Source organism: Haemaphysalis longicornis, unplaced genomic scaffold (assembly GCF_048455015.1).
Source record: "Haemaphysalis longicornis isolate Haplotype H1 unplaced genomic scaffold, Haemaphysalis longicornis Haplotype H1 scaffold_8, whole genome shotgun sequence".
Classification (NCBI taxonomy): Eukaryota; Metazoa; Arthropoda; class Arachnida; order Ixodida; family Ixodidae; genus Haemaphysalis; species Haemaphysalis longicornis.
In genome coordinates this window covers 112383634-112408072 of record NW_027526445.1, presented here as the reverse complement: position 1 = coordinate 112408072, position 24439 = coordinate 112383634, and the positions used below count along the sequence as shown (strand labels likewise).

The 24439-nt window shown below is 48.1% G+C and overlaps 1 protein-coding gene across 5 annotated transcripts in view; it reads right to left on the bottom strand.

Annotated features, from left to right (window-relative positions):
* LOC144149908 (uncharacterized) overlaps window positions 1–24439 on the bottom strand; it is a 165144-nt gene that overhangs the window by 19151 nt on the left and 121554 nt on the right. For 2 of the 5 annotated variants that reach the window (XM_077681635.1, XM_077681640.1), the window contains exons 6-16: window positions 14072–14326; window positions 13093–13266; window positions 12174–12299; window positions 10982–11343; window positions 10174–10450; window positions 9031–9282; window positions 6983–7098; window positions 5854–6088; window positions 4628–4876; window positions 3413–3682; window positions 705–1001 (exon numbers count right to left, since the gene is read on the bottom strand). In XM_077681635.1, coding sequence (XP_077537761.1) covers window positions 705–1001; window positions 3413–3682; window positions 4628–4876; window positions 5854–6088; window positions 6983–7098; window positions 9031–9282; window positions 10174–10450; window positions 10982–11343; window positions 12174–12299; window positions 13093–13266; window positions 14072–14326 — 2613 coding nt within the window. The remainder of the gene's footprint in view (window positions 1–704; window positions 1002–3412; window positions 3683–4627; window positions 4877–5853; window positions 6089–6982; window positions 7099–9030; window positions 9283–10173; window positions 10451–10981; window positions 11344–12173; window positions 12300–13092; window positions 13267–14071; window positions 14327–24439) is intronic. The other 3 variants (XM_077681638.1, XM_077681637.1, XM_077681639.1) reach the window with 3 other exon arrangements.

Here is a 24439-nt window from a genome sequence, read left to right as displayed (position 1 = left end):
AGCACAAACTTTTTCAGGTCCCGTCCTGTTGTGTTCTTTGAAGCGGGGCTGTGCAACAACTTGCTTTTGCTATATTAGAGAGTTACAGCAGGGCGGAAAATTAGTACTGGTACGGTAGCCGGTAGGTGACCGCTGCCACTGTGCGTTCGCAGAAGTGGTGGAACCGGTTGGGCGCACGCGCAAGTGCACCAACCATGATGTACTGAGACCAGTTCATCACTCTACTACAGTAGCTGACTGATTTTTCAGACCTGGAGGAGAACGAAAAATAGTCCGAATAAAAGAGTAGTCCGAAAAATCTGAGCCATTACTCCTATGGGACAACTGACAGTTTCTCAGCAAAGTCCGGAATATCCAACAAGTCCAAATTTTTGGGGTCCGAAAAAGCGGTCGGTTTCTGTATAACTCTCTGATAAGAGTTGAGCATCGTGTGATCTACTTTTTTTTCTAGATGACCAAGGCGAGGCTACTAACCACGTGCGTAGGCGAGTGTGCAGAAGAACTGGAAAAAGGTGACTGACTGCCTTTGCCAACACGACAGTTGTGGGCACACGTTTAAAGAGACCGCCAAAGGTACATAGCCTTACTCAAGAGGTGTGTAGCGGCCGAACGTCCTCACAAACACAAACAGCCATCCAAGTAATGCCACTTTTGAGATATCATGCAAGAACGCAGAAAATGAAGGAAGCGGGACAGTGTAGTACCCTTCTTGCACTTGGAAGGTGGGCAGCAGTTGGGAGGCGAGGGCTGGAAGGTGGGGTCGATGTCCCACTCGAGGCACTCGCTGAAGTGCTGGTTGAAGTGGTGCGGGCACTCTATGATGGCACAGTTGACGCGCAGGTTGGCACCACAGTGGCACACCTCGAGGCAGCCGTTGTAGAACTCCTCGTTGACGCTGTACAGCCGACCATTGTACTTGCACATGGGTGGACCTGGTGGCGTTGACGGACTGGCTCCGGCCTCGGCGACGGCTGTCCTCGGTGGCGGAACAGCCACGGATGCTGCAGAGGATGGAGAGAGGAGGGCAGGCTGTGCTTACTCTCTCCACTTACTCTCTCCAACTCACTCCCTGCTCGATTAGTCATGTAGTAATACTTTTCATCACCAGTATCTATGCTGTGTTACCTCCCCACACACACAGCACAACTGTACAGTCTTTGTCAAAACTTCATCGGCCATGCCAAAGGGTCCTTGCCCTCGAAGAATTCAAAGGAAAAGATTAACGTTCTACCGCCAACAAGTTATTTGATAAAAGTAAGAAAGAAAGGTGTTTTCTGCAGCTTTCTGGCATAAATATTTGCCGCCTCACTTGAGAGGTAAGCTTGTACTTGGAATTTCTTGTGGCATATGCACAAAAATTTTGACAAAGACTGTACTTGCTGTGGAGCACCCACTAAAGGCAAGCTTTAATGATATCCACAGGAAAATAGAGATGACAAACAGCTGAAACCTGGCCTACAGCAGTGCCAGCGCCAAAAAATGCGCCAATCATGATCTGACATCGTCTAAATCAACGAAATGGCTACATAAGCCTGGTGTGCAAATTCTTGTAGTAAAGCACACTCGTATGTTGAGTCCAGGCATCGCTCGCCCACATGGTGTAACACAATAAAGGCTAAAAAAAACCTTTGTTCCTTTGCTCAGTGTTCCTCAGTAATGTTCCTCAATGTTTTCTCAATGGTTCTCAAGGGTGAAAAAACATGCCACTAGAGCCAGAAAGATACTGTTACACATCTATTCAGTTTATGGCCCCTGCTTATGCCAGTCTGAAACATAAAACAGAAGGCCCATGATCAGGTTGCAACGGCATTGACTTCTACCCACAAATCATGTGTGCAATTTCAAGCCATGTCGACAGTTCTTGATAAAATGCATGTGTGCACGAGCTTTTTAGGGTACAACAAACACCTAAACTGGTCAGAAATAATTCATATCATAGCTCTCCAGTACGGTATGCAGTAGCGTCAACATCAGCTTGTTGATTGCTAAACTTCAGCATGATTTGTTAACAGGTCAAATTAACTTGGCTCAATTCACAGTAGGCCGTCCAATGCACACTAAACTGTTACCTATGTGCAGGGGAGGCCATCGGCCATACAAGAACGTGGCGCATTTTTGATGTCCCACAAATGCATCTATCCAGTTGCGTCTTGCCCTTCTCGCTGCTTTACAGAGGCTCCCGCTAGTGAAATCAAAACAGTGCACTGGCCAGCCACCTTTCCCCAATGCCTGCCATCGTATTCAATGCAAGCTCATACCAAGACCGTTTGAATGATTTCGCTTGGGTACAAACACAGACACAGACCTGAAAGAAGAAAAGGAACACTTGTTGTAAAGACTGCACACTGGCAACTGTTAATTAGGATATTAGTTGATAGATTGTGCGGTTTAATGTGCTTACGCTACAACTGTGCTATGAGGCTTGCCGTATTGGAGGGCTTTGGATTAATTTTGACCACCTGGGGATCCTTAACGGAGAGACAGCAGATTTTTGGCGAGTTTATATCCTCCAGCTCATATAAAAGCCAGTGGTTTATATAGTGTTGTAATCACAGGGAATTCTTAAATAAGTTGGTGGAAATAATTTTAGTTTGGCATTAAACTTCCGGAAGACTTAAAGGTGGTGCGATGTAGTGTCTAAACGGACACTACCATACGTATCCGAACAACTCTGTTGTTTTCAATGCATGGCTCAGATTTATCACATGAAAGAATAGAAAATTATTATTGTTTTAGCTGGAGACAAGTTTTTGAATGCATCTTTTCTTCTCAAGTGCAGTTAAAAGTACGTTGCCACACGGCTCCCGGCCAGAGTTGTCAGCATGCATTTTGGTAGCACACATACAGCTGGTATAACTAGAAATTCCGATTTCAGACGTTCTATGGCTTTATCAGGAAAGCTGTTCTGGATCAAGGTGTTTTAATTTGGTGCCTTTTCATTTGGAATAGAGTGCTGCATACATGCTCCACAAAAATCAATTGTCTGTCCCTTTAACGTGTGCCGAAATCTTGACACACAGGCATCTTCACTTTTCCCTTCCATCAAAAAAGCAGCCACCACTGCCACGATGATCAGACCCAGATTCTTGGGTTCAGCAAATGCCTTAGCCCCTGTGCTACAAAGGTGGGTCAACTATGATGATGAATATGGGGTTCAATGCGCCAAAGCTACACCTGAGCAATGAGACGCGCCATAGTGGAGGGCTCCGGATTAATTTTTACCACCCGGGGATCTTTAACGTGCGCCGAAATCTCATACACACGGGCGTTTCACTTTTTACCTCAACCAAAAAAGTGGCCACCGTGGCCAGGAACCAAACCCGCGTCCTTGGGCTCAGCAGCACAACGCCTTCTATGATGTCGACTTTGATTTCGAGACGCGAGCAGCACGCGAGAGGGCTGAGGCTCGTACCCTTACCGCCGCGGGGCCCGTTGCACATGACGTAAGGGCAGAGGCACGGATCGTCGGGCGTCACGACGACGGGCTGCGGGCAGTCCTTTTCGGGGGTCTGCACGGTCACCGAGAGCGGCGGGCAGCCACCCGCACACTCTGCCAGCGCCGATCCGTTGGCGAGGAGCACGCAGGTGCACATGCGGCGCGTGCAGCCCTGGCCAGTCTCCCACTCGTCACCCACCCGGCGAGTGCCGCCGGACTCGTCCAAGCACATGTCCCCCTGGGAGTCTGAAAAGAGAGCGACCAGGGGCAAGTTTACAGGCAAATGTTGAAACTGCTTGTTATGTGCATAGGAACTGAGGTGAGCAATCTTAACGGGGTATCAATAGGTTGATTGATTGTAGGGTTTAACACGCCAACACAATGCAGGCAATGAGGCGCGCCGTAGTGGAGGGCTCCGGATTAATATTGGCCACCTGGGGATCTTTAACGTGCGTCGAAATCTCGTACACACGGGAGTTTTTGCTTTTTGCCTCCATCAGAAAAGCGGCCGTCGCAGCCAGGAATTTGAGCCCGTGTCCTCGTGCTCAGCAGCTCAATAAGGCGTGATGGCACCTGAAACCCAAGAGTGCACCACACAAGTTGGGCTCTGCGCAAACACAAAGAAATCGTCCCAACCACCCGCAACAATGATTGAGTCTTCACTTAACGTGCCGTACGAGATGAGTTTTAAAATTTTGATGTCTGTCTGCAAGACAACGCAAAAGACGTTTGTTTGTGAACAATTATGAGCTGAAGGGAAACATTTTCAAAGGTGACATGCTCGTTTGAATCACCGTATCTTCACGATTCTAATGCACACATTTTTTGCTGAAAGTAGCCTTAAAATTTGTGTGCACGTTACAATCGGGCTCAAAATCGAAATCAGCTTTCAATATTCCCCGCTTTGGTTTTAATTCCAGCTGGATATACAAGTTTATGAAGCACAAAGGATTTTTTTGCTGCCACAGTTGTGTGCATCAAATAAAATGTCTGCAGAAACGTGGTGTCACATCTTTTGCATCTGCATAGTAGTATCGGCGTCAAATTATTCATGCGAGTTTTGATCAGTAGCCTTACCTGCACACTAGAATCAGGGGTGTGTCAGAACCATGCAAATAGGGTACATCGCAAGCCAGCTCAAAACAGAGACTCAGTGTTCAAAAGTGAGCATTTTGTGGAAAGCATGCGTACCATTGGGCTTTCGGGGAGTGGGAGGCTTCCCGTCGCAGTAAGGGATCATGCAGCAGGCATCGTCTGGTGCTGGTGCCCACTGGCAGTCCTCGTAGCCGACAGTGTCGACGTACACCTCACAGCGGTCCTGGCACTCGATGAGTCCCCCGGCATGGCACACACACTTGTGGTCGCAACCGTCGTAGAACACGACGCCAGCGTCATAAGTCCGGTTCCGGTGCAGGCAGCCGTTGAACGAGGCCTTGACCGCTGTTTGCGCACAATACATTTCTTTCACTTGACTGGCAAATCGTCAGGCATGCATTTTGTTTCACGTCAGTAAAGGGCGTGTTAGCAGTAAACCTTAAAGTGCTGAGGCGTACGACTGCAACCATATGTGACTTGCGTTAATGTCATTTCGCAAGGGCGCAAAAAGTGATGAGCCTTACTGCTGCAGCCGATGCATGCAGACTCAAGTATAAGTCTAAACACCACTTAAAGGGACTCTGCAACACTTCAGATAAATGCTTTCACACTTTCCTTCACGTCTGGAAGCATTGTGGAAGTTATAGTTATTGCCAGTACAGAGCAGCACTGGGTGATTTGCTTGCCGCAGGAGACCAGAATTTCATTTCTGCTTTGCTTTTGAAGCTTCTTTTTTGCTAAAGTGGCTATTGAAAGTATTTACTGCTGCAAAGGAAGCCAGACAATACTTCTTGCATTGCTGTGATGGTACAGTTTAAGCCCTTGAAGAATGCCAAGACTAGGAGAGGGGAAAATTTTTGAGCAAATTTCTAAGTTGCCTGATGGGCATTGAGCAGAAATTTTTGGCTGAGGTGCTTTGAGACCCGCCATTCTAAGTACTTTATGTGTTTGTTGACTATGTTCTGAAAGCATTTAGGATTTTAAAAAAAGTTAAGAAAAGTGTTACAGGGTCCCTTTAAAGCAATAGCACGGATAAGCATATACACAGTGCAATGCACCCGTGCCTATTACCAACATTAGTAAGGTTGTAGTTGGGCTAGTTTGACAAACATGACCATGACTACAGCAGGGAAAAGCACCCACAAGAACAAGAAAAGGCACATCAGCAGTGCTAAAATTAGCCGCTGCCTATGGCTCATGTTCACGGAGATGCCTGCGTTTGCCGTGACGAACCTGTATGAGATTTTGAATCTCACAGCGCACATTACACATAACCTACTCTCTTGTACTAATCCAAGTGAATTCGTGCATGGACAGCGTACCGGGGGCGAATGTCTTGACTTTGACCGTGTTGCTGGAGGTACCGGCTGACTCGGCATCACCATCCTCTCCGGGGGGCTTGACAAGACGTATGTAGTACTCGGTCTCGGGTTGTAGGCCGCCAAGTCTGATCTCGAAGGAGGAGGTGGCCGGCACGGGACGCATGTCGCTGAGCTTGTACTTGTGCTTCATCCACTGGACCGAGCTGCCGTCGCTGGTCACCAGGGCATACCAGATCTGCGGATCGGTGTTTCGGTTTCTTAATTGAAAGGACCATGTGAGTACAACACACAATGCTGTTTCTTCAGTCGAGATAACTAGGCTTGCGAAACTCGCTTGGATTCATTCCAGCCCCAACGGACTCATTCGAGAGAACTAGCCTTGCAAAATTCTCTTGGATTCATTCCGGCCCGAACAGACTCTGTTTTTTACAGAAAAAACAAAAAGAGATCACAAATGTTGCAAACCCTATTCAAATTATCCTTTTTGCAATGTCTCCAGTTGTGCCATAAATTGCAGAAAATGCAGGTTATCCCGCAACTTTAGACGTCAATTTTAGAGGAATTAAGACGTGAAAAGAAGTGCAACATCAATGCAAAATTGATCCTCAGATTTACCTCCCAGCAGGCCATTCCGTAATTTCAGGGAAGTATATTAGTTTTCTGAGCTAGCAGAATTGGAATTCAGGGTTTTACTCCAACAAATTGTAGAAATTCTCTACAATCTAATTTATGCCAGCTAGAGTTTTCCTTAGTTGTTCTCTGAAAACAAGAGCTTTGTACTGTGATGATATGAAGATTTCTAATAAATTTTATAATCGTCACCCAGTTATAAGCTCTATGTGCAGCAGTGTAGAAAAGAATGCATAAAAACGGCTCATTGCAGAGACTATGAAGCATGCCAATGCTGACAGGTTGGCGGAAGAAAGAGACAGAATAACAAAGGTAAACAAAAACCCCTAAAATATTTGAAGACAGAGAGGACAATGAATGCCTAAAAATACGACAAAAAAAGGAATGTCAAATAATATACTATGCAAATTGTGCCAGCTTCAAAGATACTATTGGAACCACTGCCATAGTGGCTTGTTCGTTTGATGGGGCTATGCAGGTTTTGAGAATTCCCACTGACCTGTATTGTCGCATCTGCAGCCATGTGCATGGTCCGGTTGTCGTGCAGCATGGTCCAGCGGATCTTCACTACGGTACCATTCTCTGGTTCAGCCATTTCAATGAGCAGTTTCAGGCCTGTGAAGAACAAAAGAAACGGGTACTTTCATGATTGATGAAGTTAAAGTGCTGACAAGATGCACTGATGCCTTTCCCCTAACATCCGCATGTCTTGGACGTGAACTACCACTCAGCTACTCCTGACCAAGAGCAAAAACTTTGAGTTCGTACAATAATTAAATCGCGACTGCTTCCCCTGGCATAGCAATGGCATTTTCCTGTTACTTTTTTTTTATTTCTGATTGTATGAAACATGCCTATGTAAGCACACTGCTTCAGCACATTTTCTGTGTAGGCTAATGTTTTAAACCTTAATAATAACACCTCTTTAAAAAAACACACAGAAGTAGCTATTGTCTTCAGGGTTATATGTGTATACGCATGCATAATTTGCAAGCATTCCAGGCTAAAACAACGATCGACTTCCCACACACAGCCTGCCTCCTTAGCATCGGGACAGCAAATGGATCCCAAAAATCTTTCCATATAAAAAGAAACTGAGTGCCACGCATTTACAGTTGAACCGAGTTTTATAACGAAATCACATCAGTAATGAAAACTCATTTGTTACAACCAATATTCATTATAAGAGCAGGCACCTAAATTACCGTACTTTCGCGTGTATAACCCACACCAAAAATGCGAAAATTTCAGTGGCAAAGTAGGGGTGCGGATAATACACAGGGTTTTTTCTTCAGTGCAGCTTCACGGCAACGCTTGTTGTGCCGTGAAGATGACCTTGTGTGCAACAGTGAGGACTGCGGCTCAAGTGATAGCTCCAGCGAGAGCAGTGACACTGAGTAAATTGTGACTTTCGCCTTGTGGTCAGTGTATTCTACTTGCTAAATATACGCTTTTTCTGTCTACATAGTATGTGACGTGTTGCTTGAGCTTTGGTGCAGACTTTCCTGCGTCAAATGTGCAGGCAACACGCGAGGATTTTTTTTTTTTTCTTTTCCGGTGGGTTGAAAGTGGGAGTGCAGATTATAAGCAGGGGCGGGTTATACTCGTGACAATATGGTACAGAGTATCAAACAGAAGATGAGCCCAGCATGCAGCGGGGACTTATCACGTGCAATGAAATGAAACTAAAGAGCCCAATCATAAGACCTTGGCTGTGAAATACATGCAGTATTTTGGGCATATAACCTACGACTCCGTGTTGTGCTCCCCGAGAAAAAAAAACATGCCCTCATATTCCAGGCACAATCTGCCATGTAAGACAACCTTTCCATCACGGAGCGAATTTTTGGAGAGGCTTTGACTCAGCCTACCTTCTCAGATACTATTTTAAGCCACGCAGTGAGTGAAAATTCTTTATAACGATACAGCTTCATTACTAACAGCACGAGCGCCACTGAAACGTAGTATGACCAACCAAATGTAAATATTTATTCGTTACATTCGATAATTCCTGGTATCCGTATTCGTTATAACCAAGTTTTACTGTACGCTTACATCCTGGTGGACGCAGCCATAAACCACACCCCAATATCAGGTGCACAGAACGTATTTATTAGGCGAAGCACCTGACTGAAAAGGCGGACAGATCCAGACACATGAGCACAGGAGCTTGAGCTCAAACTCTGTCATTTTCACGCTATATGGCGGTCCATCGCGCACACCGTGTACCCTCAAAAGGGTGACTGATTGATTGATTGTAGGGTTTAACGCGTCGACGCAATGCAGGCGATGAGGCGCGCCGCAATGGAGGGCTCCTGATTAATTTTGAACGCCTGGGGATCTTTAATGTGCGCCGAAATCTTGTACACATGGGCCTTTTTGCTCTTCGCCTCCATCAGAAAAGCAGCCGCCACGGCCGGGAATCGAATCCGTGTCCTCGAACCCGCGGAAGTCAAACCCACGGCCGAATGTACAAGGTAAACAACATCTACAAAAGGTGGTGCATGCCACAAGAAGGGGATTGTCCCGGTATCATCGTGACCATACCTTCTACACTGGAGGGTGCCTGCGTGTCTCCGGGTGGGTGGCAGACCAGCACTCGGCAGCAGGCGTCGTTGGAGTCGGCCACTTCCTTGCAGGTGTCTCCACCGCTGGCGCTGATGGAGTTGCAGCGCGGCACGCACGACAGGTGGCCCTTGCCGCTGCACGTGCACCGGGCCTCGCATCCATCAAAGAAAGTCTCGCCACCCTGGTACACCTTGCCACGGAACTCGCAACCGTCAAACCTGTGCAGCTTGCCTGTGGGCAAGGGGATGTGGAAGACCGCCCGATTGAAGAAAGACAAAATACAAGATTTGTCCATTAAAAATACTACGTTTTCCCGGTAGCAATGGTGCCAATTTTCTTGCAAACTTTAAAGAAATTACGTAGGTATTAGAGAAGACAGCTATGAAGCAGTGGCGACATCCACTTTCCGGTGGTTTCTCTGTGGTGTCGCGGAATCTCGTCCGTGCGATTGCCAGCCGCTGGGCTCAACTCCGGCCAAGAAACATGTAAAGCCACATTCTAGTGCTGCCCCTAGTTTTGCATGATCGTATCGCAGAATCTCGCCCGTTGATGAATGCTAATGTGCAGTTAACTGTGTTCTTAGTGCTGGCCTCTATTGTCCATACCTGTCCATACTGCATCACTGTAGCGGAAAATATAAAAGCCTACAAAACCTATAAAAAAATATAAAATATAAAGCGGAAAATATAAGGCTTCGAAAGAGTCTGAAATGCAATTTTCATACCTTTGTTAACTGGGCCCCTTTTGGGTGCAACAAACTTCCACTGGTGCAGGTGCATTCGCTGGGCCAATTCATGATATTAGACCAGAGCAAAAGACCCAACTCAAGAAAAGATTGGCTAACAAAATTAAGTGTCCGTTTTCGGCATGTCTCCCACCTTTCAACGTAGTATATGCAATGAGAAATCCGTACGCATCGCCTCATTTTTTTTTGTTATTTATAGCAAGCTAGATGCAATAGCATGCTAGACACACAGGCATAACAAGCTAGACACAACGGCTAACCTAACCTTGTCTTTACCATTAAATGGATTCCCTCTCTCTCTCTCTCCCTTCCACACCCAGTGCGAGTTTTTTGCCCATCTCCTGCAGAGCTTCCCACGCTCTCCCGGGTGCACTTACCGGGATATCCACCCTGGCGCGTGGTGTTTGCTCCCCCTTCGCTTCCGATGCTGTTGCCAGCCGCGGTGACGTTGCCGGCTCCCAGGGGGCTATCCGTGACGTTGGCATCTCCGGGCTCCAGGACGTTGACGATGGTGGTGAGGCCGGTGTCGACGAGCATCTTCTCGGTGACCATCTCCTGCTCGTAGACGATCGTGGTTGCCGTCTCGTCAGCGTTGGTGCCAGTGACAGTGGTGTTTGCCACCGTGGTGGATGGTGGCAGCGCGGTTGTGGCCACCTTTGGACATGCAACGGCCGGCACTCATTCCCATGCAGTTCGCGGGCGTGCGATACGACAGTGGGAGATGAAGGTGATGAGCTCAGTTCGGCCGTTTTTTGAGAACCCCCCCGCCAAGAAAGGAATCTAAACTGTGCAGTGCTTAGGGCTGATATGCTTAGGTCTCCCTGCCCCCCCCCCCTCTATCCTTGCTGAGCTAGTTGGTTCATAGTTGTAGTAGATAGATGAACAGAATTCTAAAAGTCTGAAGACGAAGGAAGACGCAAAAGAAAAACAGATGCCTGTTTATGTCGTTCGTGTCTACCCATTTATTTAGTGCCATATTTGTTCGTCTACTACAACAATAGTTAAATGACACATCAACGCAACTTACAGACCACACGACAAATTTTGCGTTTTCTTCTTCAAGAAGGCCCACTTTTTCACCCCTGCCAATTCTTTCTTTTTTAGGCTTAAGAACGACATTCCAGTCTTTTTTCATATTTACCCCGTTCAAATACCCTACAAATGGTCTCAAGGTGTATACTGTACCTCGACATCGTTCTTCGCAGTCAGGAGGGTGTCGTTGCCAGCTTCTTCCTGTTCCGGTGCCGTGACGTTCACAACCGCCGCAGTCCCGTTCGCCTCGCAGGCCAGGATCTTGCAGCACGAGTCGTTAGGGTCCGTGAGGATCTCGCAGCCCGGATCGACGTTCCCATTGGGCGGTTCCTCCATGGTGAACAGGCACCGCTGCTGGCATTCGACCTCGGTCTGATCGGTGCAGTGGCACTTGAGGCTGCAGCCGTCGTAGAAGTACTCGTTCACGGGGTACGTCCCGTTTTTGTAGACGCACGTGTCAGATAGCGACGGTGGTGACTGGTCGCCGGACTTTGACGGGACCACGGCATTCCCGCCTGCGAGTAGAGGAATGATGGCAGCATGAACACGACGCTGGTTGCTCCACTTTCAAACGCTGTAAAGCAGCAGGAGCGGAATTGTGAGTTGTGTTCACTTCAAAAATCTCCGTTTTGCTTCCGTTTTGAGATGTAATGTAGTTTCGAGATGCTGTCGTCTTCTCTCAGCCAATCAGCGCTCGCCGACATCAGAACAGAACAGACGTGAAATGAACAAAACTCAGTTTTCGGCCGAAGTCCTGGTACAGGCCTGTGTGAAGTGCACAGATGGTAGACCATTGTGCTTGCGACTGGTGCATTCAAGATTCTGCTTTGTGCTTGCCTTTCTTTAGTATGTGCTAAGCAGTTGAGCCTATTAAAGTTTGCAGCAAATGATACGGCTCATGTGGTGTTTCATATTGCACTCTATGAGTAGCCAAAAAAAAATGGCTGAGGACCAAACACCCTTCCGCATTCGCTTCCTCATTATTCTTGACTTTGTAGTCTTTATTATCTTGCGATGATTCCTAAATTCCTCGCCTAAAAAGGTCTACAATGGAGGCTTGTACGCGTTACTTTTTGCCCTGTGACGCGACGCATTTTATGCTAAAATGCTTAGAGATCAGCAAATTAGTGAGAAACAAAATATGCAAATTCTTCTTCCCCAAAGATATTTCTGCTCTTGATTTTCACCAACATGACATTTCTAATGCATCAGGTAAGAATCTGATCAGTCCAACCCATCAAAATAGAGCTACACCTCGTTTAAAGAAATCGAAAAAAAGATCGAAATTCACAACTGTCAGGTTAACAGGGCTGGGAAACGGGCTGGTCGCTGTGTCGACACCGACCTTGGGTGCATCCCGTGGTATCGTTGTTAGGATCGCCGCCGTAGCCGCTCGCACACCGGCAAACAGGCACGGCATTCTCCAGCATGCAGTGCGCGTTGGGTCCGCAGAATACGTTGTCGCATGGGTCTGCGTCACAACGGACAACACGACGGCTCGCACCTCGCACTCCGGCATCTAATCGGCCGCACACACAACAGCCCTCGCGCACTACACACCCCCGGAGTGTACAAACCAGGGGTTAATATGAGAAGTGGACTCTGTTAATCCTAACAGTACTGTTCTGCACGCATTACCAATGCATTCAACAAATTCCAGCGCCTAACATCGCCAGGCTGTTAGGTCGATTTCGGAATACGACGCAAAAGCTAACCGCGTTGTGTTACTATGTATACAAGTCTCACAGTGCAATGACACATGGAATGATTAGAGCAGCCCTCAAGCCAACATGTCGCAACCACATAAAAATGAAAATTCAGCCTGCTTTGTATGAACTCGTCATCCTCGTCGAATCGGTAGATGAAAGCCCACCATGATGAACGCTGGTTTATCCCCAGTGCTCCTCCATTGGATGCCCATCAACTAAAGCAACAAATTATCTTCCAATTGTGCTTATAATGACAGTGACTGGTATTATCATAGTTGTTCGTGTGACTGCACCATGAGCTCATATGATGAAATCATATGAGTTTGTACAAGTTCATATGAGTTTGTATAGCACAAGTTGCCATTGATCCGTATGAGGTCATACAATTTTACTTCTCCTAGGTCATAGGCATTTCTCTAAAAATCCTTTACAAGCTTGTATAAGATCACACTAGATTATATGAGTTCATATCAGTTCTTACGAGCTCATACAAGTTACTTTTTTTAGGTCATAAGGCCATATTCTAATGACAATAATAACTGTCTCCTAACTAACCTTTGCCAGAAAACGGTTCGACGCAGACAGCACCCCCGCAGGAGCTGGGACAGCACTTGAGCACGCCAGCGCACTCAAAGTCACTGTTGCACTCGTTGGAGCACGAGTCAGGGTCCGTGCTCTGGTCCTCTACGATCTCAGGGCAGTGGCCATTCTTCTGGCTGTATGTCCTCACTGCTTGGATAAGGAGGGAAAGGGAGGAGAAAGAGAGTAAACGATGGCTCTGCCACGCCCAGCAACAAAACAGACACAAAGCTCAAAGTGGGTAGAGTTCAAGGGGTGTTCCCCAGCATGCTTGCAACCTATATGTTTAGGTTACCTTAACGTGGAGTACGAGACAAATAATGGGCGAAAAAGACGAAAAAAGAAATGCACACCGAAAGAATAACAAAAAAAAAGAAAGCACGGCTTTTACTATAATCCTGCTCACAAGATGCAGCAAGAATGATCACTAACAAGTAATTATGCCTGTTCCCTAATTTTGTTTCATTTGATATTACTAAACTTTGGCTGACTGTGCAGCTTAACTTTCTTTTGGTGCTTCAGAAGATATTTGTTGATGCCCTGATATCTTAAATGGCAATAATATATATTCATTCTTTTTTTTTTTTTTTTTTTCATTTCTTTCGGTTAGTTCGCTCACACCCCTCCCCATTGGAATATCCTTATTATCTCGAAGACTGCGGGAACGGCATCCTCGACGTGTCTCTTGTTGTTCCACCGCCCTCTAGGCTCAACAGAGGTACATCCCACATAATGACCCGATTAAGGAAAACATTTTCCGGCAGAAGTGTGGCTGGTCAGTTGACCTGAACAGCGCCATGTCCTCAGACTTAGCCCTCGATCTTGAACGAAGGCGCCAAATAGACCCAGATCACGTGACTACGGGAACACGATGGATAAGTCCCTCGCACACGTAACGGGCCCGGCCAATCGAGCTACAGTATCGCGATCGCGTAATTCGTCCCGAGCTGCTTACGTGCGGGCTCGTGCGCGTGGTTGTGGCCGGCGTTCTTGGAGTGGGCGCAGCGGACGGAGACGCAGCAGGGGTCGTCGGGCAGCGCCTTCTCGTAGCAGAGCGGGTCGGAGGCCATGGCGCCAGCGCGCACGTACGGCTCCTGGCAGCGCTCTTTGCAGTCGCCCTCGTCGTTGCCCCGGCACACACAGCGCAGCTCGCAGCCCTCGGTGAACTCGTCGCCCACGCGGTACGTGCGGTTGTAGCGCACGCAGCCGTCTGCACGAGAAGAGGCGCGGGAAATTCGAAACGCCGAATAAATCAAGTGCGCAAGTTGGCTTCACCACTTGGCATCAGCGCACTGCTGGAAAAGCACTACTGCAGGAGCAGTACCAGCTGTCTGATATTCAAGTAGGTAGGCCCAAAGGGCAGCTCGGCTTCACTGCTATGCATGAATGCACTGCTTGGGAGGCATTTCGTTAGGGGCAATATATGCAGGGATGTGGGAATGTGGTCGCCTGAAGGTTCTTTATTAATAGCGCTTTCCTACGGGACAAAAGTGTGGCGCATCAAGCCATACGGGTTCCCCTGTCTAGGATCCACATAAATATATGTTTATATATGCATTTAAAGGAAAAGGGTGGATGGTCTAGGATAGGAGCGGTCACCACTGATGTGGAAGCGATGTTACAAGCACCTGAAATTACCAATGCCAGTGAAAATTTCGAATATAGGTTGTGACGTCCTTTACACTAAGCAGCTGCGAGGGGTGAGTCCCAGCTGGTTTATGGCCAAAGTCCCAGCTGGGCGCTGCTGGTCCCAGCTGGTCCCAACTGGGACCAGCAGCGCCCAGCTGGGAATTTGGCCATAAACCAGCAGGGACCAGTTACCATTTTCTCTAGGACCTGGGGGGTCCCGTTAAGATGTTTTGCATAGCGATTCCCGATCCACTATGTGCTATTCACAGCCGTGATCGCATACCGAGCGCGTGCGCTGTTTCAAAGCGAATTGCCGTTGGCACACAAGGCCTTTGATCACGCATGTTTATGTCACAACGTCCCGTTGATTTAGTTTCCGGCCTGTACGCCCAATTACACGAACTGTTCGAGCGCGAGCAATTTTTTTTTTCGATAATTTTTGAAGGTGTGCGAATATCAGACTTTGCAATATCCAAGTGAATAACGCGATAATCGATTCAGCTTCGAATTGAATGTCATTATTCGAAAAATTCAAATATTTTCGAATTAAAAGCGATAGGAAACGCAAATGGACAGTTTTTAGCAAACTCGGATGCATGAATTTATGCTTTATTGAAGACGATAAATTCCCGGCTAAAAACACATGAAAATTATATTCTTTGCAACAAGTGAAAACTAGTTGGACAATAGGTGGAATTCGAATCGCAATCGACCGCCGAAATCGCATCGGCACTTCCGGCTAACGGCGACAGGCTTTCTCGCAATACGCCAATGTCGTGTGGCTAAGCTTGCGGAGCGCATCTAATCTTTTTGGCATTGGGCCAATTTCAGCCTATCTGGATTACGCTCAAGCTGTCGCGGTCAACGCTCTCCAGACACGAAGGCCTGTCTACGTACTGACATAGCCCCCGGATTTCTGATCAAGTCATGTGCGAAGCTGACGTCATTTATGCGTGTAATGGTCCCTATATGAGGATGAAATACGATCAACATCAATGTTCTTGCTCCTAGACATCAAGATAAGCTTTCTTGACAAGAAGGTGTGTACACCGCGGCGCTGGCGTAGCTAGTTCACCGACCACGTACGTTTGTTATCGTAGTATTGCTTGGGACTGCGCCAGTTGGTTCATCGCTCATGTGCGTCAGTCCTGCATTGGTTTGAACGAATAAACAGCGAACAAACTGAACGAACAGTGAACGACCAGTGAAAGTAGCACTTTCAATTTTCAGTTTTCACGTTTTCTTCCAGTCGTTGCACTGTTTATTCAACCACTCTACGCGCACTAACCAGCCCAGCTCACCGGTACTCAGTCACTACTACAACAAAACTTAAAATGTATGGAGCAGGCTTCTGGAGAGAGTGCCGTTTTGATTTTGTGAGGCGGGCTTGAAAGCGAATGGAAAGGCGGGGATATCTCAACCAGGCGTAGAGCCTGCTTTTCTGCCCTCCGCTGGCAGTAGAGGATTCAAGGTATATGTTGGTGTAGTTCATGGGACCCTGCAACATAAACGCTTTCACTCTTCCCTTTGAGTCTGGAAGCATTGTGAAACCTATAGTTATCGCCAGCTTGGGACGCCACTGCGTGATTTGCTCGTCGCAGGAGACCCGCGTTCCGTTTCCGCTTTGCCTGTGAGGCTCTCTTTTTAAAGTCCTATCGAATGAAGTCATTGCTGCAACTCAAGAAAATCCGGCCAGTAGCCGCTACGCCGCTCTAATGACGTCATTCGAGCCCTCGAAGAAGGCCAAGACCGGAAGAGAGACAAAATTCTATTGAGCGAGTTCCCAAGTTATCTGATGGGCATAGAGCAGTAATTTTTGGCTGGGGTGCTTTGATTTGTGACCTCTTATTCTAAGTACTGAGAGTGTTTGTTGACTACCTTCTGAAAGCATTCAGGGAAAAAAAAAATCGAAAGTGTTGCAGGGTCCCTTTAAGGGTGGTAAAAGAGAGGACGGGAAAATGGAGGAACGGAAGCGCAGACGCGCGTGCACTGTGCAGTAAACATGCCATGCAAAAGCGGGCACAAGAATGAAATGGCATTCACAAATGAAAAGATCATTGTTCCGAAAGTGCGAGAAATCACGACCGGGGTTTTACATAATGCTCTCACTACAAAACAGCCTTCCCAGCCCTTTCATAACCAGCACCGGCCGATACATCATGCGCGAAACAACACTGACAACCAAAACAAATCATTCCTTTTGTCATTCGTCCTTGAGTTTCAGATACCTGGGCTGCACGGCCGCGTCTGAAGTTGTGCCCACGGGCTTCGGCGTTTCGCCACTCGTCTTCATCGGGGTCGCCAATGAGGTCAGGGAGACGACGGGCCACCGCCTTTCTTTTACTTGTTTTTTTTTTTTTTTTCCTACTTCGTGGCCGTAGCTGTCTTCGCGAGTTGCCTATTTATCGTTTTCCTCGTGCGCTTTTCAAAGTGCACGTCGACGGCCCGACGAAATGACCTTCGGAGACAAAAGATAAAGGAAGGTTCAGGAAGGGTGCGCTATACGAACCGGCCACATCTCAGCCGAGGCGTTCAGGCTCTTCCCGAATGGATTGACAGCGCGAAAACAGCGAGTCCGCCACGAGGACTGCACGCGTGATTTTGTTTCGGTCAGCGCGGCACAATCAATATAACTAAAGTTCGTAAATTTATTGCCGTTCAGCGCCGTACAACTTACCGCATCCGCGTACCTGCATACATCGGTAATTGAAAGTTACCCGAACACACGGGGAGCAGCCGGCATATGTGCCGCGAAATATAAAATTAGAAGAAAACCCTCGAGAAAAAGCTTTTACTAAAGCCTGAAAGTGGAAATTAAAAATATTGGAATCACCGCACGCGATGGCAACAATGTTCTAGTAAGATTGAACGCATTCACAAGTAAGGTCGATGCCCACGGACATACATTTGAGGCGGCGAACGAGCATATCTTCGCCGCACTTAAAACGGGATAAGAGGCACGGAGATGGAAGGCACAGAAGACAAAAAGGGCGACGTAGGTGCAGCTCACTGACCAAGTAAAAAAAATAGGAATGGCGTTTCGGCATATCCGGCAAGCATGCAGCCGTCAGTCATATTAATTGTGTGCGGCATTGTCTGGTTAATGAAAGACTCCGAGAGAGCCGCAGCGCTCCCGAAATCCCGGTTTTTTTTTATTATTATTATTGTTTGACTTTGTCAGTGACCTGCAGCTCGGTCAGTGACAGTACAAGGGATCACAAGCTACGAAAACTGGTCTAATAAACGATCATTTAAAGCCTCAGTGACGATAAGGTTGGTAACATTGGCTTCACAGGATTAATAGATAATGGGAGAAGAGACAGTGGATTTACATGCAATAATTATTATAATACTGCTGCAAAAAGCGCAGAGAAGAGACCGCACCGTGGAACGTAGCGGGAAGAAATGGAATGGAATCAAAATTATATGCGCATCGAACAAAGAGAAATTAAAGCCGTTCCACTCAACGTGAAAACTGTCGGAAGTGCAGAGCAGTGATCCGCCATAACGGGCTGTGGCGCCGTTATCCGCTCACTGATACCACCCATCACGCTCTTCGCCTCCCTGTTTCACTCCTCTCTTGATGAATTGAACGGCGGTTTGTCCGATGCAATTCAAATTTCCCGCCTTCGCAGTGCTCGCGCGCCCCCTGCCTGGAACAGCGCGAGCGGGATCTCGCACTTGCCGGCGCCTTACTGCCCAGTTTGGGGCGCCCCGTTCTTAGCGGCCACTTTTTTCGCTTAGTGCCGTAAAAGCCAACCCAGCGGGCGTTCCTAACCAAATGGACGCGAGGGCTGCTGGTTATGTACACAGGTTTTGCCTCAAATGTACCTGCAGTTTGCGTTGCGCTAAACAACGGGGAGATGTATGACAAGCGGCGGTGGTTCAGGAGTTTGGAACGCTTATGGCTATATAAACCGTTTGGTTTTCGAAGCCTCTGTCTTACGCCGCTACCGTACGCCGTGGGGCTCTATTCGGGTCCGTTATCTCGCTGCGCCGCCTGATTCCGGCAGTCGCGTGACATTGTGAGCGAGCACGACGACAAGGCGAGCCCCTGAAGTGCTCTGCACTTAAAATTCTGTTGTATAACGCCGTTAGACTTAATTTGTAACTCAGCTTCGCGAGTTTCGTAGTCTCGTGTTCCTATCATTGTCCATCTGCCACCTTTCTCTTCGTCGAGCCGTCTGGCATACTCGAGAGATCTATTGGCAAGATATCTTTCTTGTCCAGTCCAGGCGCTGCCGACAGAAAAATTGACACACGTTGCAATGCTTCCCGCTTTTCCTTCTGGAAACGGATAAATACAGAAGGATAGAGCAGAGACTGGACAACTTTTCTGTTTATTTCACAGCGAGTCTGCGCTCTACCTAAAACAGGGTATAAGCCGTGCCTGGCCTTGGCAGTGAGCCAAGAAAAGCCCAGCCACATACACACAGAACACAAATAAGCCGGAATGGGAGTAAATGGCTTGTGTCATAACTCAGTACCAATTCGGAGTTTTCAAAACTCCTTCCAATGGGAGTTTCGCCTTACTCCCATAATTTCGGCAGTTTTTTCAGTAGCATATAGGAGTTTCATTTTACTGCCACTACAATGGGAGTTTCCAGGGGTACCATTGGGAGTGTATTGTTTCCTCCAACTGGGAGTTTTCAGGGGGCGCATTGGGAGCAGTGTTGACCTGCATTCCAGGTTTTTTTTTTGTGTGTGTTTTTGTGCGCTTCATATATATGCGCTGCAGTGGAATTTATTACTGCATTTGGGAGTTCTAATAAGGGCACAGGCCGCATTTTTATTTTTCGTAGGGGATCACGTAATTTCTAGTCTTTTTCCGCTTCAAACGTTGAATGGCGAAACGTGAAAAGTTTGTTTTCTGCACAGTCAATTTATTGCATAAAAATTACATGGATACGATATACGTGTGAACACGTTAATAAGACAATAAAAACACTGAATAAACAAAACACCTACATCGAGAACACAAGGTATCTTGGTAAGAACTTTATCTACTACAACACTCCTCAACGAAAAAAATTTAAGCCATTTGCAAACAATGAGGTCAGCATGTCGTCGGTGCGTTGTTTGCTTGCACCTGCCTCCCAAACGCTGACGTTGCCGCACCCCCTGGCACGTTCTTCTGGAAGCCACAGCAGCACATTCATTAGAGTGATAGCAAAACGCTTTAAATCTGCGGTAACAAATACATAAGCATATTGGGCATCTGACCTGAAAAAAAAAAAAAAGAAACAGCACTGTAAAGACGCTGAACTAGTCACTCTTGTGTCCAACTTTCCGTAATGTTTAAAGCTACGCAAAATTGCACTTCTGTCCGAGACACCTGCGCTCACTAGTTCGTCAAAACGAAGTGTTCTGCTGTTCAAAAAGGTGCGCGACCCTTGTGGCGACCAACTTCTCAAAATGCTTCCTTTCCCTCTTTTCCTTGCGTGTAGTGTTCTGGGAACGAGCTTCAGGTTTTATCCCCCACACTGCCCCTCTCCCCCCTCACCGAAAGTTAAGGAAAAATTTCGGTCGGTGTGACGCCTGCGCGTGCCCCCCTTCAAAAAAAAAAATAATAAGCAGTCGTCTGTCGACTCTACAGAATGCTCCCTCGAATGGCGTTTGCTGTTTATAGTTACACCACGGCCTAGCGTACGGAGAGCTCCCACGGGGCCCCGACCGTCTCCCTTTCCAGTGAAAGCAATTCATCGCCGGCGGCACGCGGCAGTCACCCTCCTCGTAGCAGGCGCGGCTGGCACCACACCTACTTCTCAAAAAAAGCGGCCGCCCTGCGACGTTTGACCGGCCAACTTCACCCTCGCTTGCCAGTAAGCCACAGACACAGCCTAACAAAAACACCTAACAGCCGTCCAGAGTTCGGACAGTTTTCATTCTGCTTGCGAGTGTGAACCAGTGAGTGTTCTGCTCGAGACCCGCGCAAATACGCATTGCTTTCACACCGTTCGGCCTCCCCAATGACGTTCCGGGCATGGTGCCGTCTTTCACGCACAACGCTCACCTCCAGCGGCGGAGAATCGCCCGTGCAGTGGCGCGGGAAACACGTTGAGTTTATTTGACTCTAGAAGGGGCACAAGTCTCCCAAAATGTTGCGTACAATAAAAAACGTGAAAATCTTACCTTCAACCACCTCGCAGAGGCACAACCGCGTTGTTTTTAACGTGCCACTCTCAGCGATCACTGCATTTAGGCCTCGCGTCGGCTCGCTGGCGTATTCCGTCGGCTCGAAGGTCGGTGACACGGAGGCGACGTTGCAGTCCGTCGCACGTCAGTCCAGGCTGGTTCCACAATGTTCGCAACGAGCTTCGGTTGTTGGGAATCACTTCACATCCGTTCGTCCGGCCGCAAGTTCACACTGGCAATGAATTTTCGGGGACGCTGGAGCTCACACGACACACGACACCAACTGGCAGCCATTTTGTAAGGACGCGTAGAGGAGGAAGGGGTGAAGGAGGAAGAGAAGGAAATGGAGGTGGCGCGGGAGTTTTTAATACTCCCATTAGGACAAACGCAGTAATCACAGCCAGATACTGCGTTTTGTGAAGAGGTACAACCGTGGTAAATGCGCTTATTTACGACGGCTTGTGGCCCCCGGTGTAAACTGGCAGTTTTTCCACCATCATACTACCACATGTGGGAGCAGGCCGCCTGTCGTGAGGAGTTTAAAAGACGTATTCCAGCCAAGAAACTCCCATTCAGGCTAACTTGTGTTTTGTGTGTAACAGCGGTCGGAAATGCATGTGTTTATCGAGTGTCCAGAGGCAGTAATTTTCTGACGACGCTAATTCACCGGGTCGCTATACTCAATACGAACTGGCGCTACAGCCACGCAGAGCGGGTCTGTGGGTTCCTTCGATTAAAAGCCCCTTTGTTGGAACGCACGTTGTTATTATCGATAGCGGCGGAAACAGAAAAAGGGTGCCTTGATCGCGGATGGGGAAATACCCGATGAATAGGACCCCTTCCCAAACCACAACCACTGGAGTTGTTTCCGTTGTTCCGCGAGACCAATGAAACGCCTTGAATAACTCTGGCGAGACGCAGGTTCCGAGAAACCTAGAGATACTCGGAGCACACCCAGATTGGTGGGGTCAAATTCATTTCCTAACTTACGCGTATACTAGCGCACGAATTACGGAGCCAATAGCACCGAGATCACGAAATTCAATCGTGGCGCAGTGCAGGACTTTCAGCTTGCTAAAATGTGTGCAATAAGTTAACAAATGTCGCCTTTTTTTTGGCAAGCAATTCTACTCAGTGCAATCAAGCAAGTTGCGCTGGACAGGCGGAAAACGCTCACGAGTGGAGATGATTACCGTGCCTTTCTCACAGAAAGCCAAGCACAAACTTCGCGGTTGTTGCGAGTGACACCTCGCCCGACATTACTGCAAGTTCCTTCATTGAAAAGAGTATAACGCTGTTTTGCAGTTATACGGTTAATAATTAATGGGCTGCGGCGAAGTAATGCAAAATAAAATAACAAAAATCGTAGGCGAGCGCTACGATTAACTTAGCGAGCTGCGGTGACGCTGCGCCATCTTTGTGTGTTGTACTTTCACTGCACCTTGAATTAACGCACACCTGAATGATTTTAATGATGCGAAACCGCATTACTCTCTCAATTTCAGGTGCTTATTTAACTAGCCTCTTTATTTTAATTAACTGTACAAGACGAATACAAAAAAAATAAGTTAACGAATAACAAAAGTAAACCCAGTTCCACCCAGTGTGAAATCTGCTGAAGCAGCGGAACAGTGGATTGTCTTCATAAAGATTACGTTTAGCTTCGGCTTTTTATTTGTGTGTGCGTAATGGGAATTACGATGTTATAAAACTTGGTGTAGTGGTAGAGTTGTCTTAGCGGCTAATTGTGACATAATTTGTTTCGGGATAGAGTGAGAGCCGTTTTCTGTTATCATACTCCCTACTTAGATGCCCATGTTTCACTGCGCAACAGGCAATGTGGGTAAGCCTACTTACAAAGCCCAAGCTATTGCCGATCCCCTTGAAGTAGGCTTCACCCTTAAACACAAATGCCTTGCTGGGAAGGCTTCTTTCGGAGTCCATATAAGCCGTCTCATGTCAAAATATGAAGACCCCGGGAACTTCTTTTTTATTTTTAAAGAATTTTTCGATACCGGGAACCGGTTTTTGCCATCTGGTTCTCGACTGGCAGCGTGACCGCAGGCGGCGGGGACGGAGGACATGTCGGGCCCTAAACAGCACCGCTGTTATTACTTCACGACGGCTCGTGCCTAGAAGTGCTGGGAAGCAAACTCCCGCCACAACTCCGTAACGTACGCAAAAGTGGCAGCTGTTAAAACGGACGTCCGTCCCGTTATATACGCGCGGCCTTGGTAACGTGCCGTAACCGAACGGACGAACAACAACCCTCCTACTCGCTTCGCGGCCGCCACAACGCCGACAGACAACAGCGATGCGTAGCCGGCGCGTACGCACTCTCGCAACAAAGGGACTCTTCAATGCTTCCAGGAAACCGTACGCGGCTTCTTCCGTCTCCTAACTCGATTCTATGCAGCGGAACCTACGCCGAGCATTGAGGCCGCGGGTGACAGGCACGTGATGGTCGGCCGCTGCCGTGTGTCACGTACCGCGAATTACGTCGAGTCTCTGCGCGACCTTCCGTTGCTATCAAAAGACACCAGCGAGGTCGTTGCCAAGCTTGGCCGAAGCCAGTTAGAGAAGACCTAGGCATTCGCTGCTGTGACACCCCGTGCCCTCCGCACACTTTCGGCGCCCGTGAGTGCCGAAAGTGTACGGAGGGCACGGGGTGTCACAATAGCGGGGTGTCACGACAGTGTGAGAGGTTGGCAAAGGTCTAAAAAAATTGCAAGGGACCTTTTTCAGCGTTGCTCGAGCGATTCCAACCATATGTTTACGCAACCACGTAAAGATATTCGATAGTGGAGAGTTATAACAGAGCGGAGAACCAGCCCTGCTACGGTACCCCGAACACCTGCGCATGCGCCAAACCAGTTTTTCTGTCTCTGCGCACGTGCAGTTGCGCCAGTTTCCCACCGGGTACCGTACTGGGACCGCTTCTCTGCTCTGCAATAACTCTCTACTACGATCGTGGGCGAATGGGGGAGGTGGGGGGTCACCTTTCATTGCGATCAACGTAATGAAAGATGACCCAGTGATGGGATCTTTAAGGATGCAGCAGCATCCCATTCCTCTCTCTCTCGCGACCTTGAAGCTAGTCTCAATGCGCACGCCTTTTGTGCCAGCTTTAAAAGTCGGAGCAAAAACGCTCGCACTCCGTGCCAACCGCGCTTTGCCCTACAACCAACACAGCGGCCACGTTTGCTCGCTTTAGCAGCGGCATTGGCTGCCTGCTGCTCTTTGTATTGTCCACCGGTGTCGGTATTCCGTCGCCGCCATTCCCATTCCGTCCTCCTTTGATGCCTTTTCAGCTCTGCACTGGCAGCACACGCCATTGCAACACTTGCGAGGGGCGACGGGACGCCTGGAGACACCGCGCGACGGGCGCGTCGGGATGGAGGCAGGGGACGAGCTGCCACGGCTTCTACTAAAGGCTGAATGAAATTTTCTTTTAACTGAAAGATCATACGTTTCTAGCTCTCTCGGCTTCTGTTCGACGAGCAAAGAAGCGTTATTTGCTGAGATATAAGCAAACAAAGCTGGCATTTCTCTCACCCGC